Source organism: Mastacembelus armatus, chromosome 11 (assembly GCF_900324485.2).
Source record: "Mastacembelus armatus chromosome 11, fMasArm1.2, whole genome shotgun sequence".
In the NCBI taxonomy this organism is placed as follows: domain Eukaryota; kingdom Metazoa; phylum Chordata; class Actinopteri; order Synbranchiformes; family Mastacembelidae; genus Mastacembelus; species Mastacembelus armatus.
The window spans coordinates 22847730-22865217 of NC_046643.1; the positions used below are offsets into that span (position 1 = coordinate 22847730).

General features: G+C 42.7%; 3 protein-coding genes across 12 annotated transcripts in view; all 3 read left to right on the top strand.

Annotated features, from left to right (window-relative positions):
* Window positions 1–6642, top strand: part of LOC113125867 (regulating synaptic membrane exocytosis protein 2-like) — a 33311-nt gene extending 26669 nt beyond the window's left edge. For all 10 annotated transcript variants that reach the window (XM_033325431.1, XM_026299446.2, XM_026299449.2 and 7 more), the window contains 9 exons: window positions 2031–2053; window positions 2144–2241; window positions 2769–2909; window positions 3078–3262; window positions 3496–3628; window positions 3951–4063; window positions 4607–4708; window positions 5107–5246; window positions 5819–6642. In XM_033325431.1, coding sequence (XP_033181322.1) covers window positions 2031–2053; window positions 2144–2241; window positions 2769–2909; window positions 3078–3262; window positions 3496–3628; window positions 3951–4063; window positions 4607–4708; window positions 5107–5246; window positions 5819–6007 — 1124 coding nt within the window. In that variant the 3' untranslated portion in view covers window positions 6008–6642. The remainder of the gene's footprint in view (window positions 1–2030; window positions 2054–2143; window positions 2242–2768; window positions 2910–3077; window positions 3263–3495; window positions 3629–3950; window positions 4064–4606; window positions 4709–5106; window positions 5247–5818) is intronic.
* Window positions 6643–7636: 994 nt separating this feature from the next.
* dnai2b (dynein, axonemal, intermediate chain 2b) lies at window positions 7637–11868 on the top strand. The gene is made up of 12 exons (XM_026299465.1): window positions 7637–7874; window positions 8235–8396; window positions 8562–8683; window positions 8769–8911; window positions 8985–9098; window positions 9180–9319; window positions 9425–9547; window positions 9764–9987; window positions 10072–10207; window positions 10281–10427; window positions 11102–11314; window positions 11785–11868. Exons 1-12 carry the CDS (start codon window positions 7692–7694, stop codon window positions 11848–11850), a joined length of 1773 nt encoding a protein of 590 aa, XP_026155250.1. The 5' UTR covers window positions 7637–7691; the 3' UTR covers window positions 11851–11868.
* Window positions 11869–13142: 1274 nt separating this feature from the next.
* LOC113125873 (gastrula zinc finger protein XlCGF57.1-like) lies at window positions 13143–16943 on the top strand. The gene is made up of 2 exons (XM_026299464.2): window positions 13143–13631; window positions 13988–16943. The coding sequence occupies exons 1-2, from the start codon at window positions 13364–13366 to the stop codon at window positions 15634–15636; spliced, it is 1917 nt and encodes a 638-aa protein (XP_026155249.1). The 5' UTR covers window positions 13143–13363; the 3' UTR covers window positions 15637–16943.
* The last annotated feature ends 545 nt before the right edge of the window (window positions 16944–17488 follow it).

Genomic DNA, 17488 nt, shown 5'->3' on the forward strand with positions numbered 1-17488 from the left:
CCTTTCCTCCAATCTTTCATCGGTAGTGTTCAGTTACAGACTGAATTCTGATAAAGGCGCATGTTGGTCCAAAGCAGATTTCCATAAACTTCTTGTTTCCTTGCTCATGGCTCCTCCAGAAGCCTCACAACAGCAATAAGAGCTTTCAGGTGGTTTTCAGTTGGTGGACTCGAATAACGTCCACATTTAGCAAGGATTAATCAAATAAGGGGATTGGGATATACCCTCTGATGCTGTGTTTCTTACCGGAAGTGGAGCAGTTAGAGTTGGTTTGGTTGTACTGTCTCTGCCACTTTCACTCATTTATCCATTCACCTGTTCATCTGGTTATTTATACATCTTCTTGTTTTCTAGTTGGATTGATTTTATTTTTATCCATCCATGTGTCCTAGAGCTGGGTACAACAACAATAATAATAATAAGCCTTTAACCACAGAACAGAATTGTGTCCAGTATTGGACCCTGAGTTATCTGAGTTTTTCATCTGTTTCTTGTTTGTCCTTTGGCTTGGTTAATTTTTTTCAGTCAGTCTGAATGTAAAGAAGCTGAATTCTGCTGCTACTTTAGTGAATGAAACATCAGGGCCCATATTCACAAAGCTTCCTGAGCCTAAAAGTTACTCCTAGTGACGAAATTCTAAGAAAATTCTTAAACATTCTATGATGTTTTCTTAGATTTTCCCCTTAAATTTAGGACTAAATCTTAGTAAAGATAAAAATGATTGACGAAACATCTCAGCCCTAAAAACAGCTCCTAAGGTAAAAATTGTTAAGAGTAGAGAGGAGGACTTTTAAGGGCTTAAGAGTTTCTTTAGCAGACTAAATGGCTGAAAGAAGAAATTTTTTCCAAACACTGAACCATCGTGAGTTAATTAAACTCTACAGGTTGGATCACGATGGGATAAAGTTTATGGTCAAACTTATTAGAGATGTGCTCACATCCTCCACCCAACGTAGTAATGTCCTAACACCAGGAATGAAAGAGATTACAACACTGAGGTATTTGGCAACTGGAAAAATGCAACAGTGCAGTCAGTAGTGATGACTTGTGTCTGTCACAACCTCCCATCAGCAGAGTGACCACACAAACTATTGAAACACTTTCACAGCCTCATGTAGTGACACAGAAACCTCCTGGTTTCAGTCTCTTCTGTCCAGTTTAGTTTTCTTCTTCTTTTACTTCCTTCCATTGTTGGCTACATGCTCCCATCAATCTCAAATGGATTATAAGTAATAAAATCTGTTTGGTAAATAAATGTAAACTTAAATATAGTAACTACTGTGGAAACTGGTTGACACATTTTCAATATTTGGCCGTTTTAATTAACTTTAAGATATTTTGCCTATTACACGAAACTTTGCACTTTGTGTTCATGATTAATGAATTTCTTAATACAAACATTTTATGATTTCACTGTTCATCCTATTATCATTTATTCTATTTTCACAAAAAGGCATTTTAAGACCTTTACAGATAGTTTTTCATCAACCAATCACAGTCCTTGAAATGCTGCATTGACCCTAGCAACAGGGTCAACCACACCTCCTCACTAAGATAAAGGTTTTTGTACTTTCCTTACTCAGAGTTGCTCTGAGAAGTTTCCTAAACCACTTTTAGTCCAGGACTCTCAGCTAGGACTTTTTAGGCTAAGAAACTTTATGAATACATGCCCAGGTGTTTCCACTGTGATGACTTTCAGTGATGTCAGTATGATCGTCATGATGTTGTTGAATCACAGCTGTTCAGGATAGACATGATTGTCACATTTTGATGTCACCTACTTTTATAAGAGACTTCTGTGTAAAAGAAGAGTGTCTGGATATTTAAACCAGGGGTGGCCAAACCATGGTCCTTGAGGGGCCACTGCCCTACTTGGGATATTTAGGAAACAAGCAGGGCAATGGCAGGACCTTAGTTTGGCGATGCCTGGTTTAAAGATATGTATGTACGTCCCCACACGATTCAGTGACACCACTGTGCACTGTGCAAAACAAAAACAAATAAACAAACACTCTCTTCTGTCTCTGCAGGTGTGATGAAGGATCCATCAAAGGTGAGCAGACTGAATCATGGCATCAACATAATACACAATCCATAGTGCCACATTCACCTGTGCTAACCTGTGCTCTGTCTGTAACTCTAGATGAGAGACAGTCTGTCCTTTAAATCATCAGATAGCGATGTGAGCGACATGTCAGCCATGTCCAATGCCTCTGACACCCGATCTGTTTGCAGAAACAGGTGAGTCCAGGAACCAATCACAGAGCAGCATTCATGCGTTTATGTTAGTCTTGTCAGCCTTTGTCAGTGCATGTGTTTATGTAAAATATAAATAACCTCCCGATGGATGCACAAAGCTGCTTTTATTAAATGCTTTTATTATAAATTAAACATGTATGAACTGAAATTCTGTGATGGACTGGTGACCTGTCCAGGGTGGACCCCTACCTTTCACCCAAAGAGAGCTGGGATAGGCTCCAGCAGATCCCAGAGACCCTGGTTAGGAATAAGGGGGTATACATAATGACTGGATGGATGGATGAATGAATTGAAACTACTAAGGCTGGCTACACACTAAGCTTTCTATTTTTTAAATAATAAAACTAAGTTCTGATGAATGTCAGCATGTTGTTGTTTATTTGCATTTTTGCATGCTATGTATGTTAGCATGTTTCATTAATTTAGCATGTGTTAAGTTGGTGTCTTAAATGTGTTTCCATTTTGTTTGTCTGCATGCTGTTGTTTTCTCCTCTCATTGGGTGAGACAGTCGAACAGAGGCTCTTGAGGGCCAATCAGTGGACTTGGGGGCGGGAACTGAGGGAACACAAGGAGTACAGGCAGAGGATGGAGCCATGCTGCAGAAGAGCGAATCAGTGGAGGAAGGAGAGGAGGAGTCTGAGGCTTCAAAGTAAGAGACTGACTAATGAGAAGCCTGAACAAAATTCAGAGTAGTTGCCATAGCAACGGTAGTTATGGTGCCCTCCCACCCTCCTCCAGGTGACTGTCGGGTGTTGCTGTATATGCTCCTCCAACCCAACTGCTTGACAGGTGTGGCTGTTCCTCTCTTGTCCTGCAGGGCGGCACCGGCTTCAGGGACGCCTCTTATGAAGTCATCGAGTGTTGGTGGTGAAATCTGTTCTCTGGGGAGAAACGATGACGACGAGGACGACAAGAAGCGACGCTCAAGTTTCGGAGCGAGGATGATGGGAATGGTCGGACTGGGAAAGAAGAGTCAGAGCGCCTCCCAGCTGAACCCTGAAGGTCAGTCCCAGTTTTATCCGTTAAAAGTGCTCAGATGTTTGATAAAGGATGAACAGCAAGGGACTCTTATATATCATATTATTTTTTTTCTAATTTAGGACCGTAATGTATTTTGTCATTAACCAAATTGAGATCAGATTGCTTCCTCTGCTCTGGTTGGTTGAAGATGAATAACCAAGTGCTGATCACCTTATTTTGAAACCTTCTCTCTTTGTTTGTCTGTGTCCATCCAGAGGAGAAGAAGAAGAAGGTGGTGAGACTCCCTGTCCAGAGGAGCGTAGAAACTGGTTTGGCCATTGAATTTAAATCTCGATTCACCCGACAGCCGAGTCGTGACCCAGACGCGGAGGACCCCAAACCTGGAGCGTAGGAATCACTGTTTTTAAGTTCATCACCCTTTGTTGTCTTTTTATTGTCAGACCTCTTTTTGTTCTGTTACTCTCTGTCCTCTTACTACTGCTCCTGTTTTCACTGTATTTGAAGTTGAATATTTGAAGTAATTTGTCTTCAGTATATTGAAGTGAATATCCTATCTTGGTAATATCTTTTCTCTATAATATATATTTTTTACATTTTTATTTTGTCTGTATTTTGTTTTACATTCTATTTTATTTGTTTTTCTACTGTACTTAATGTTATATGTATTTTAACTTGTTTCATACATATTTATTTATTTCCAAATCTTCAGTCTGATATTTCCAGGAGTGAAGTTGGCGTCAGACAAACAATTTACTAGCTTCCTGGAAGGGTTAGGCCCCGCCCAACTCGCTGGACGTCAGACTCTGGCCACACCCCCCATGGGTACTGACCAATCAAAATAATACTATACATTAGCACTTATGTATCAATTTTTATGCTAATACATCAAACATTATATTAAATATATTATCTTTATATTAGCTTTAAGCCTTTATTTTAAATTGTAGTTTTTATACGAACTCTACGAATTTTTTCCCCAGTTCTGTTGGATGTTTTTAAGTTTGGTTTTTCTTTATAACACTGACGTTACATGTGAAGTTACTTCAGGCTTTTTTTAAATTGTGATTTTGTGCTACATAAATGAACTGAACTTGATTAATAATTAGGCTTTAAATATGCAAGTTAAGATTTATACATTTTTACACTTACACAATAATTATGTGTTTAAATTTAATAAGTGCAATAGTACTCACCTGTGATTGGTTGGAATAAACAGATTAGGTTGTGATTGGCTAAATAACTGAGGTTATCAAACATTTAAAGTACAACAGCAGACACACTGACCCGTTTTGTTATTATTTAAAACACCTGTTATCAATGACATCATCTACCAAAGGCTACTCTGACTGGATGCTTGTTGATCAGGTGATATCCAAATTGGGATGGTGTACAGGAAGGAGCGTCTGGACGTGGAGGTGATCCGAGCTCGGGGGCTTGTGGGTAAACAAGGCAACAAGAACACGCCAGGTGAAAACACTACATAATACTACTATATACTATAGCAATGTGCAGTGCTACACATTATACAGCGTACCCCTACTACGTTGTACTTAAAAATGCAGTTTATAAACCCTTAATTAATGAGTTATAAGTCTGTAATAACAGATAAAGCATTTCTACACGTTATTAATGTAATTAAATAAAACTTGTCATGAAGAATTTATAATTAATTAATAAACAACAAATGATTATAGGAAAAAAAAGCAGATGTGTTTAAACTATACAAATGTTATCACTTTGCTCCAGTTTTTAGAACATAAACATTCTTCAGGTTAACAGTCAACTGCACAGACACTGAAGAAGCTAAAAGCAACATTGGTCAGAGCTCTGAGTTTTATAGAAACTGATTGTGTCTGTCTGTGTAGCCCCGTATGTGAAGGTGTACCTGATGGCTAACGGGAAGTGTGTGTTGAAGAGAAGAACTCGTCTGGCAAGAAAAACGCTCGACCCGCTTTATCAACAGCAGTTGCAGTTTGAAGAAAACCCAGAAGGAAAAGTACTCCAGGTAATACACACAATAGTTACTGCACAAACAAACACCAGCAGCAGAGCTGTCAGTCAGTCCAGAGACGCCCACACTAACAAGTCTAATCAGATGAAAAACAAACAAAAGGAACTATGATTTTACTGACATTGAGAACAAGAACATGTATGTGGCATACTAAATCCAGTTCAGGTTTGAAGAAGTTCAGGGTAAATAATGAAACAGGTTTAAGGATTAAGGATCTTTATCACACAGCACATTTGTTTCTCACCATCAGCACCCTGGTCACAATTCTTTTTTTCTGTTGTACTGTTGATCAACAGTGCCCTGCTACAGTCTTTTCCTTCAAAACACCTATAAATAATTGTTTTGTCAGCAGATTCAGACACTTCCACATGTCTGAATTCTCTTCTGATGATCGCCTTCAACAGAGGTAGCTTCTGAGCACCAGCAGGACAGACTGAGGATCCTTCAGCTCTCAGACCTGTTGACCAAATTTCTGTCTTCATAAATATTGAACTGTTATATCAGTAGGACACAAACCTTCAAAATGGTTCAGTTTCAGCTCTGTATGTCTACCTCTCTGTCTGCAGATCATTGTGTGGGGCGACTATGGTCGGATGGACCATAAATCCTTCATGGGCGCTGCTCAGATCCTATTGGATGATCTGGACCTGTCTAACATGGTTATAGGCTGGTTTAAACTCTTTCCTGCCACTTCTTTGGTGGATCCTGGTTTGGCCCCGTTGACCAACAAGGAGACCGAAGCCAATAAGTCGTAGCGACAGGAGATGGGACCGACTGCACTGTCATAGTAACAGGTTGGGATGAGAGGCGGGGCCTAAACATCCTCCTATGCTGCTGCATGCTGCATGATGACATCAGAACAGTGACATGTGTCACAGTGGTGTCACCAGGAGTGGGAGGGAGGCCCTGGCACAGGAAACGACCCTCCGACTGAGGACAGGGGACACAACAAAGGATGCTGGGAGAAGAATGGACAGGAGAGGCCATGCTACCTCCAGCTGCCAGCCAATCACAGCAGCTCCTCAGGAGTCACATGACTGTTAGAGGCATGTCCAGAAATGATAAAACAGGGGTGGGCGACACCTGCACTTCAGGGGCTACTGCCCTGCTTGTTTTCTAAGTATCTCTGCCCAGCCCAATTCTGATTCACTGAATCAGGTGTGTTTAGCCAATCAGAAGCTGGAAAATACAATTTCACTTCATCTTCCCCAACAGGACAGTGGCCTTTGAGGAACATGGGTTGCCCAACTCAGCCACAGACTCACCTGATAGTTTCCATGGAGACAGGAACATGGAAGTGTGGTTGAAAAAAATATTAGAACAAAAAACATCTGTTAAAAAAAGTGAAATGACTTAAGAACATCTGTAAAATAAAAGGATTCAATGTTCATTGGTTTTCTAAATATCACTTCTTTTTGATCAACTGAGATTCTGTCAGGTTCTACCAGTATCATTGACCTGTTTTATAAGGTTCTACTGGTACCACTAAGATGGTTTGAATTTATTCCCCTGACACATTTGTATGTCTGGTACTTTGCTGGTATTTTGAATGCAACACTAGTTCTACTCTTAGGCTCTCAAGTCCAATTCTAAGGAATTTCTACTTTGAGTATTTCCACTTTGTGCTACTTCATCGTTGGACATCACTACATGTCAGAGCCAAACCTTGTATTTTCTCCTGCTCTACATTTATCTGATAACTTTAGTTCCTTTTCAGAATCAGATGGATGCAACAAAATACAGTCTGATCATCAAACTTTATTGATCCCTGGTGGGAAATTCCCAAGATACCCAGCAGTATGGAAAGTACTTCAAATTAGAAGTATATAAGGTAGTTAACATCAGCTCCACCTTTACCAGCTCCAAAATTAAAGTGATCAACACAATAATCATCAATAATTAGAATCCAATAATATCAGATCCATTCATGTGAAATGGGCCATTCTGCACAATGAGTACTTTTACTTTGGATACTTCAACTACATTTGGATGATAGTACTTTTGGACTTTTACTGCAGTAATATGTTGAATGCAGGACTTTTACTGTGAACAGAGTAAAGGTCCTTTATCACAGCAGGGCCTGTTTAAAGCACCTCCAACACCATCAGGATTCAGTTTCCAGTTCCCCTCTTATATATCATATTATATATCAATATTTTAAACTTTATATTTTGTTAGTGAGATTGTTTAAAAAAATAACAGCATGTTATTGACGTAATCGCTCTGTGGGATTTGTTTTCAGGTATTTAGACATATGAAGGAGCAGCATCAGCTGAAAACCATGTTGTCACGACTGTTTTTAATAAAGTTATTTTTGAAACGCACGGCTGTTGCCACGATACGGTAAACTCTGCAGCTTTCACTTCGTTGCTAGGATACAGCGACCCGCGCCGCCATTGTTGTGAATCAGTCGGTAACGGGAGGTGTCACACCGACAGGATGGAGATCGTCCACGTTTACACGAAGCTCCGCGGGGAGTTTGGCCGACAGTGTCTCTTCTCTGACCGGCCCACGGAGCTGCTGGTAGACATACCCCCGGACCCGAGCCTGGTTCTGCAGTTCATCCGGAAAACCCCCAGAGACCAGGCCGTGCAGGCCTGCCGGGAAATGTCCGAGCACCAGGTGGGCTATACCTGCTAACACGTCACATTACGTCATGCACAGCTGTATTAAAGTCAAATCATATGACGTTTACAACATAGAGCTTCACAGCACGTGAGCTTAGCAAAGATGTGTGTGAAGATACTGTGCAGGACTAAACACACGATGAGCAGTTTCACATTAACACGACACCAGTGTTCCTAATATTCTGACCATCCTGCGCCTGCTGTGGACCACGTTCCTTAATGTGGTCCAGAACAACAGCACCTTTCACCGGGAGCCCAATAACGAGCAGAAAGTGAACGAACATGTTTCTGAACAAATGTTTTAGAGCTATACAGGTGTACCCTAAGATCGCAGCTGACATGTTGGTGTGTCCAGGTGAACACAGAGCGCTTCGAGTCAGACAGCTGTGGGATAAACCATGTGGAGGGGGGGTGGCCCAAGGATGTTGACCACGAGGAGATGGAACAAACCATCCGTTTCAGGAAGAAGGTGGAGAAAGACGAGAGCTACATCAACAGCATAATGCAGCTGGGCAGCGTAAGATCCAAGTCCACATGGACCCACTTCACCTTAGTCCACTTCAGTTTACTTTTATTGAAGCTGACTTGTATTCACTGTTCCACACGTGCTGTGTGAAAGTTTGCTGTTGGCGTGCGTCACTGTGTACTGTGTAATGTCACAATGTGATGTTGTGTGGTCCAGGTCATGGAGCACTGCATCCGACAGAACAACGCTGTGGACATCTACCAAGAGTACTTTGAGGATGAGGAGGAGGTGGAGGAAAGTCAGGAACCACCATCTGCCAAGACCGTCCAAGTCTTCAGGTACAGCTGACACCAAACCGGTTGACCGATGCTCTGACTGGCCAACTATTGTGATTGATTGATAGTTGTACTTCCTGAACTGCAGGGATCCAAACGAGGTAAAGCGCACCATCACTGGTCTGTCATGGCATCCTGATGGTGGCAGGAAGCTGGCGGCTGCCTATTCTTGCTTAGAGTTCCAGAAAGCCTCCAAAGACATGAGCATGGACTCTTATATTTGGGACGTTGGTGAGTGAGACAGACAACAGCTGGATTTAGAATTACCAGAGTCCATCTGTTCACACATGGATTTTTGTTTCAGACAACCCGAACAGGCCGGAGATGACCCTGAAGCCAGTGTCTCCACTTGTCTGTCTGGACTACAACCCTAAAGACTCCCACACTCTGGTTGGAGGCAGCTACAATGGACAGATTGGTGGGTTCAGGACCGGACTAATGAGCAGATGGTTTTCTGTGACTGACGGGTTTTACTTACCTGTAGGTGTGTTGGTTTTAGCATACTGGGACACCCGGAGAGGCAGCCAGCCTGTGGAGGTTTCCTCTCTGGAGCAGAGTCACAGAGACCCAGTTTACAATATTGTCTGGCTGCAGTCTAAGACCGGGACAGACGCCTTTTCTGCATCAACCGATGGTCAGGTAACTGATGATTGTTATGTCAAATTGACTCAGGACCAACAAAATTAGTGGAATGACCCTTTAAGGTAATCTGTGCTTATAAAATTAAAGGTCTGTCTGTGTCAGGTCCTGTGGTGGGATGTTCGCAAGTTGAGTGAGCCCACCGAACGTTTGGTTCTGGACCCAGGCAGAGAGGGGAACCTGGACCGAGCCTTAGGAGCCATCTCGCTTGAGTTTGAACCCACCATGGTTAGTTTTTATGTTTGGATCTCTAAAACCAAGATTTAGGGCACCTCCATATTGATTCTGGTTTGTCCCAGACTAAGGTTGACAAATCACTGGTTCCAGCTCCCACCTTGAGATGGGTGTCACTCCCTGGGTCTCATACCAGTTGAGTCTGTCCAGAAATGGTTTTGTTCTTTGTCTCTCACTCTTATTTGTCTTTGTCCTTTGATGTCTATCCAGCCGACTAAGTTCATGGTGGGGACAGAGCAGGGCATGGTTATCTCCTGTAACCGTAAAGCCAAGACTCCTTCTGAGAAGATTGTTTGTACGTATGACGGTCACCACGGACCCATTTATGCCCTGCAGAGGAATCCTTTCTTTCCAAAGAATTTCCTCACTGTGGGGGACTGGACAGCCCGAATCTGGTCTGAGGACATCAAGGAGTCGTCCATCATGTGGACCAAGTCAGGCACTCCCTCCCAAGATTTTTGTCATTTAGACTCAAACTTTGCTTTAAACCAGATTTTAACTGTGTTGTGTTTCTTCAGATATCAGATGTCATACCTGATGGACGCCTGCTGGAGTCCGGTCAGACCTTCTGTCTTCTTCACAGTAAAGATGGACGGAGTGCTGGACGTCTGGGATGTCCTGTTCAAACAGAATGACCCTACTCTTAGTGTTAAGGTGCTCTGATTTTCCCTGTAAACAACAAAATGTTGTTGCCTGTGGTTGATGTTAATGTTGATGTTGTCTTCAGGTCTGTGACAAGGGTTTGTACAGTCTTCGTGTCCAGGATAATGGACGTTTGGTGGCATGCGGCTCACAGCAGGGTGGAGCTACGCTGCTGGAGATCTGCTGTGGACTGTCGACGATCCAGAAGAATGAAAAGAGTCTTCTGGCTGCAGTAAGAAACAGGGAAACCATCGCTGATGTGAAATGTATAAAAATCTGACAAAGTTGATTATTATTATTCATGTTCACAATGGCCCTGTGATGGACTGGTGACCTGTCCAGAGTGTATAGGGTATAGATGATGGATGGATGTATGTTCACAATGATAAAAGTAGATGCAGAATGGAGGCTTTCTGAACACCCTCACTAACATTTAAGAATAGAGCTGCAAAGATTTATTAAATAGTTCATTTGCAGCACATTGTTTTTAGTCAAACATTTTTTGACAAATTATTGACATTTGCAAATGATTTTATGCTTTTTTTCTGTCACACTTAACACAAAATGGAATGTCTACGAGTGTGACAAAATGTAAAGAAAATTCTATTTTCCACCCTTTTAAAACAAAAACGACAGTTTTAGCAGACTGAAACCTCTTGACAGACCACTTCAACCTGCTATGTGAAAGTCATGTGACACGGGTGAACCGTCAGATTTAATCACATTTTTAAAACTACACTGTCATAACAGAATTTCCAGAAATGTAGTTGAGTTTTCCAGTAGCTCCGGGTAAAATGCTGCTGTAGTCATCAAACACCAAACTTCATGATCTGTAAAGCGATTTCAGTCGTGCAGCTGTGGAAAGAGAAGATTGTCACTGCGCTGAACTCATGTACTTGTTTCCAGATGTTTGAGCGTGAGACGAAGCGAGAGAAGATCCTGGAGGCTCGGCAGAGGGAGATCCGACTGAAGGAGAGGAGTCGGTCAGAGCAGAGCAGGGAGGAAGAGGCAGGACGAGAGGCGGGAGACGAGAGTCCTGATCAGCTCATGGCCAGAGCAGAGAAGGATTTCAATAGCATGGTGGAGACAGAGCTGAGGCGAAGGGATGAGACTCACCGGGTGCTTTTCTTTCCTTTGTCCTTAGTTGTCTCCTTCATTTCTGTGTTTTCCCCTTGAAGCACAAACATCCCAAACATGCAGGTTGAAGCCTTTTATACGGCTAACCCTAAACTATTTTTTCTGTCTTAAATATCAGACACACAGGATCTACCTCTCTTTGTATTTCAAAATGTCAACATTTAAAATTGATTTTCTAGGCATTTCTCTCCCTATATGAAAGTCAAAGTTGTGTTTTAAAGCTGTTTCTTCACTATCAGGAATAAAACGCTAACACAGACCCACAAAATCTATTTCAGTTATGATTTCATTGAATTTTTGTGACCTGAAAAAGTCAAATATAGAGATAGCAATTAAAACAACTGTGGGTGCAGAACATAAGCACACTCCTCAGGTTTTTAAACATTTATTAGACTTGTGTTTTTCCTTTGCCACCTGAAAATAACAGCAGACTCAATATCCTTGTTTTTCAGGAGAAAGGCATCTGTGAAGAAAAGGAAGTGAAGGGTGAAACAGAAACTTCAGAAACATCACAATAAATAAAACAAATAATTTTTTATTCTTTGTTGCGATGACTGAACCGTGTTTTCAGCCTTTTGTCCAAGTCGAGCTGTGGGGCAACTGTTCAGTGACTGTACAGTTTGTTCAGTAAAGCAAGTTTGCATGAAGCCAAAGAGTAAATTTTATTTCAGCATTTCTACAGGAAAACAGAAGATATTAAACTAGAAAAAACAACAGAAAGATAAATTCTAACCAGTGGTAAAAAATAAAAACATATTCCAATATTGCATTTTTTGTTTGAGGTACTTGAGTTCTTTCCCCTTACATTTCAATATGATGGAATAAAATCTTTTTACCACCCTACAGTTGTTTTGACAGTTGTCAGTCTTAAGTTGAATATTTTACAAACAAATATAATTATCAAATTAAATACCCTATATATTTTATAAATAACTTCTATAGAATAGTGTTCTTCACTCCAGGTAGCCTACAATATTTAAACATGCTAGTTATAATAACGTGTGAACGTAAGCACAGTGGATTACTGGTTAGCACTGTTGCCTCACAGCAAGAAGGTTCCTGGTTTGAAACCCATCAGGGGTCTTTCTGTGTGGAGTCTGCATGTTCTCCCTGTGCTTGTGTGGGTTTTCTCCAGGTACTCTGGTTTCCTCCCACAGTCCAAAAACATGTATGTCAGGTTGATTGGTGACTCTAAATTGCCCATAGGAGTGAGTGTGAGTGTGTGAGGTTGTTTGTCTCTATGTGGCCCTGTGATGGACTGGGGACCTGTCCAGGGTGGACCCCTGCCTTTCACCCAAAGAGAGCTGGGATAGGCTCCAGCAGGTCCCTGGGACCCTGGTTAGGACTAAGGGGGTCTAGATGATGGATGGATGGAAGCAAATCACTTTGATACTTTAGTTGAACTGTGCCGCTATTTAATTAGTTTTAATTTAAGATGTATTTGTAGTGGAATGTGGTGTAACGACCCTGTAAAACACTACAAATTCACATTTATTCCAAATTGTGGCGATGCCAAATTTCATTGTTCTGTCGCGATTTCTGCAGCATCCATGCGTTGCGACAAAGCAGCGTAATAACGTTTTGGAAAAACAATTTTATCACAGTAAGAAGCTCTTTGGTGAGTGAGTTATATGCCGAGTTCACCAAACGATACTACTAAATCACAGCAGATGTTATGGCGTGTTTTAAAAATACATATTGCCATAGATTAGTAAGAGAAAAAAAACTCAGATTTTTAAACGGAGTCTCGCTTGAAATTAATTCAAACCAGACTCATTTAGCAGATTTATCACTTCATATCGGTGTAACGACGTGATGTGATAAAACTGTTATTGGCGTAATTTTTATTTACGAAGTTATTTCTGCACCTTCGTCTTCAACAAGCAGCTAGCAGTTAGCGCGTTAGCATCCTGAGCTACGTTCCCAGCTGATGACGAAAGATCGTCGACGACGTATTTACGCAAACACGCAACGTTGAGGATCCCGGAAGCGCCTTTGCGTTGTTTATATTCTGGTCTTTGTTCCTCCAAAATGTCCAAAAAATGGCCCAAAAGCACCGAGAACCGGAGCCTGAGAGCCGTGATCGACCAGCAGCTAAGGGCCGCCGCGGAAGAGATCTTCCGGCTGTTGATGGAGCGCAGACAGGCGGCGCTGGAGAGGCTGAAGGAGCTGGTGACGGAGCGAATGGCCGCGGCCATTGAGGACATCTTCACCGCCTTCAAAGCGACCAGAGCGACCGAAAGAGAACCGGAAGAGCCCGGAGAGAGTCGCAGACCAGGACCCGAAGCAGACAGGGCAGGTCAGTGTCCGGACACCGCCTTCAACGTTCAGCCGCATCACACGGTCTTTTAGTGGATATACTGTGCAGCACAAGCAGCCTTTAGCTTCATTATACACTCCTGAAACCAGAAAATTGATCAGAGACTATTTGCATTGAAAAATCCGAACACTGCCTCAGTCCAGCAGCAGTGAGGATTTGCTGCATATCTTTCATGATAATAAACTGATCGTTTGGGGGTTCAGATGTCACCTTGAACTGTTTTTCTCTTCAGTCGATCTAAGAGTAATGTGGTTATAGAAAAGTTTAATTTTTGAATCATACAATGAAGTTGGTCAGTTTTAGAGCAGTAACATGTGCTGTGTTGCTCTCTGCAGAGTTGTGTCTGTCACTTGGTGTCAGGAGCCCCTCTCATGAAAAATGCCTGAAGCCCAATGTCTCTGTGGGCAACCAGCTGAAGGAGCCTCTGCCCAGCACATCATCCAGCCAAGAGACCATCTCTGAACACCACCATGGCTCAGCCTCACCTGACAAACCAGCCGGGGAGGATGAGGACAATGAGGAGATGATGTCACACTGCTGCAGAGCATGTGGGAAGTCCTTTGACAGAAAAGGCTTTTTGATGAAACATGTGGAGAAACATTTGAATGAGGCTGAATGTCTGTGTGGTCTGTGTGGTGAGCGTTTGGAGTCCAGCAATGGGCTTAAGTTGCACCTTCAAACTCATCGTGACAGCAGCAAGACCTGCCACATCTGTGGCAAGAAGTTCCCTTCAATTCGAGCTCAGGAGACACACCTGAGACTGCACACTGGAGAGAAGCCCTTTAACTGCCATGTCTGCAGCAAAGGCTTCAACCAGAAGGGCAACATGCTGACACACATGAGGATCCACACGGCAGAGAAGCCTTTCAAGTGCACTGTTTGCTGCCAAGAGTTTAGTCACACCAGCTCTCTGGAGCGACACATGAAAGCCCATGAAGGGCAGACACCCTTCAGCTGCACAGTTTGTGGAAAAGGATTTGCAAAGACTGCTGAGCTGAGGCGGCATACCCGGAGCCACAAGCCTGATGACCAGCTTGCCACCAGGAGCAGACGCAGGAAACCGAGTCTCACTCCTTCTCACTGCTGCAAGATCTGTGGAAATGCTTTTCACAATAAAGGTAACTTTGTGCGGCACGCTGAGACTCATTTAAATGATCCTGACTGTCATTGTGGTGTCTGTGGGGAGCAGTTTGAGTCCTCAGAGAATCTGCAGCTCCACATTCAGAGTCACAGAGAAACCAGCAGGATCTGTGACATCTGTGGCATCAGCTTCAGGGACATGGAGATTCACATGAGGACGCACACAGGCCAAAAACCCTTCAGGTGTAAAGACTGTGGGAAGGACTTCCCCAGGAAAGGTTCTCTTGAGCGACACATGAAACTGCACGCAGGTGAGAGGCCGTACATCTGTGAGTTCTGCGGAAAGACTTTTGTTGAAAACATTGTCCTAAGGAGACACATTAAAAGCCACATGGGTGGGAAGCCGAGGATTTACTCCTGCGACGTCTGCGGCAAAAAGTTCACTATGAGCCAGCATCTGGATGTGCATAAGCGGATCCACACTGGGGAGAAACCATACACGTGCAGGGTCTGTGGAAAGAACTTCCGGCAGATTGGAAACCTGGACTCCCACATGAGGATCCACACAGGTGAGAAGCCATTCATCTGCAGCCTCTGTGGGAAGAGGTTTCGCCAGAAGATCTCACTAGAGACACATGAGAGGTTTCATAAGAAGGAGAAACCATTCAGTTGTCAGGTCTGCAACAAAGGCTTCGTCCAAAAGATCGACCTAAAGAGACACATGCTGACACACACTGGTGAGAAACCCTACAGCTGCCATGTCTGTGGGAAGAGGTACCAGGAAAAACGCTCAGTGGACTCACATATGAAGGTCCACACCGGAGAACAGGTCATCAAACATTCAGCTGTGATGCCGAATCAGAAACTACAGGAAGGAATTCACACTGATTTCATCCAGCTGTGACAAACCATCTATGGACTCCTGTGTACTGGGGCAGTCACAGTAGCATGGCCTGCCAGACCCAGTTCTTTTTTAGCGAAAGAATGTGGGTCTGGACCCCCTGCCATAGAGAGGCTTTTCCTCCGGCCTCAAAAGAACCGGGCCAGTCACAGCTGTTTATCTGCAATGAGGTGGGCTTTACTCTCCAGTCGTCCAATCAGATTTAAACAAGACTTGCACATATGCACTGACTCATTCGTAAAGTTTCTCTAAGCAAGTCCCAAGTCCACAAATCTTTTTACAACTGGCGTTTGCTGTTTACTCCATTCAAAAATATGCACAGAACTGGTGATAACACTGTGTGTTCTCATGTTTTTACAACAAAAACAACCAGCTTGCGGTAGCATAGAGATGGTCTCACTGTCGCTTTGTTTCTCTGATTGGTTTACTCTGCGTCCATTGATCCGCCCCCTGGAAATTACTCTGAACTGAAGAGATTCCAAACTAATTCTTCGTATAGAATAGAAAAAGAGTTAGTCTGGCTGGCCAGCCTACAGTCAAGTGGTATTTTCTTGTTTTTAATCATTTTTGAAGGCCCCTTCTCCACCGAATAATGCCAGAGGGTGCAGGAGTTCCAATTTTAAAATTTTCAGTTTCAATTTTCCTTTTTCAGATTCACTTTTTACATTTTTCGGTTTCAATTTTCTGTTTTTCAGTTTCGTTTTATTCAGTTCTCATTTTTCCAGTTGAGTTCTGGTACAAAAACATCATGGGGACAGGTGTTACATAGCCATGTCCTCATTGGCCAGCTGCTTGGCCAGTCACTTTTCAGCACAACACCCCTGGGAACAGTAGCTGGCCAGTAAGAATGTAGTACAATAACAGCCACTCAAAAGCAGCTGGCAAATATGGATGCAGTTCTCTGACATCTACCCCAATGACATTTTGTGTGGCAGAACTGCCAGAAATGAACTGAAAAAAACAAAACAAAACTGAAAATGGAAACTGAAAATTTTAAAATTGAAATTGAAATGGAAAGGCTGAAAATTGAAAACTGAAAAAATTATTATTCACTTTCAATGTGCTCATTTCTGTTCAGCGCTTATTGTCTGAAATCTCATTCCATGTAATGTCTGTCACTCAGACAGAGGTCGCTCACTGGGACAGAAGGTGAAATGTGTCTCCTTGTGTGAAAGAGATGTAAAATATACCCATCACAGATGTTCAGAGCTGGAATTTTACTTTCTGTAACATTTATGTAGTTGGAATACCATGGTTTAAGTCTTTCAGCTTCGATTTAAAGTCAAAAATAAAAATGCGTCAGTATCAAATGATTTGCCATATATAAGTACATGTTGAAATCTGCGGAGTGCAGCTGCTTCAGCACTGAGGCATCCGGAAAACAACGCAGCATTGAAACTGTTGGGCAGTGTTTTCCTACCAAAGACTTTCTGGGAGAGGAGAGAGACTAATACAGGTAAGTAGATCCACCTGTGCCATGTGTGAATGGGCTCGAGACGAAGCGCACCTGGGGAACAGCTGATATCACTTGGTGTTGTGTCGAAGTATGTTCTCTCAAATTCCCCAACTTGAACCTGCATCTCACCGTATCGTAACCAACACCACCACAGGGTGGCGCTACAGGAAGCGTGGACATAAGGACAGGTTGTCTGGTCCTCACACGTTCAAAGGGCTGTTTGAGTGTTCTGACCTGGTTTGAGGTTTAGGTTAGACCTGGGTTTCTAATTAGGGGACTGGCGGATGTCTTCCTCACAAAAACAAAACCAAACGCGGGAGGCTCATACTGGAAACTATATTTTCAAATTAAAAGTATAAATGTTCCATTGAAAACCATCCATACATGGCTGAAACATGA

Coding starts and splice junctions, on each gene's coding strand:
- dnai2b (XM_026299465.1), top strand. CDS start 7,692: ATGGAGATCGTCCACGTTTACACGAAGCTCCGCGGGGAGTTTGGCCGA. Junction 8,397..8,561: donor GCATAATGCAGCTGGGCAGC/GTAAGATCCAAG, acceptor TGTGTGGTCCAG/GTCATGGAGCACTGCATCCG. Junction 9,988..10,071: donor TCGTCCATCATGTGGACCAA/GTCAGGCACTCC, acceptor GTGTTTCTTCAG/ATATCAGATGTCATACCTGA.
- LOC113125873 (XM_026299464.2), top strand. CDS start 13,364: ATGTCCAAAAAATGGCCCAAAAGCACCGAGAACCGGAGCCTGAGAGCC. Junction 13,632..13,987: donor ACCCGAAGCAGACAGGGCAG/GTCAGTGTCCGG, acceptor TGCTCTCTGCAG/AGTTGTGTCTGTCACTTGGT.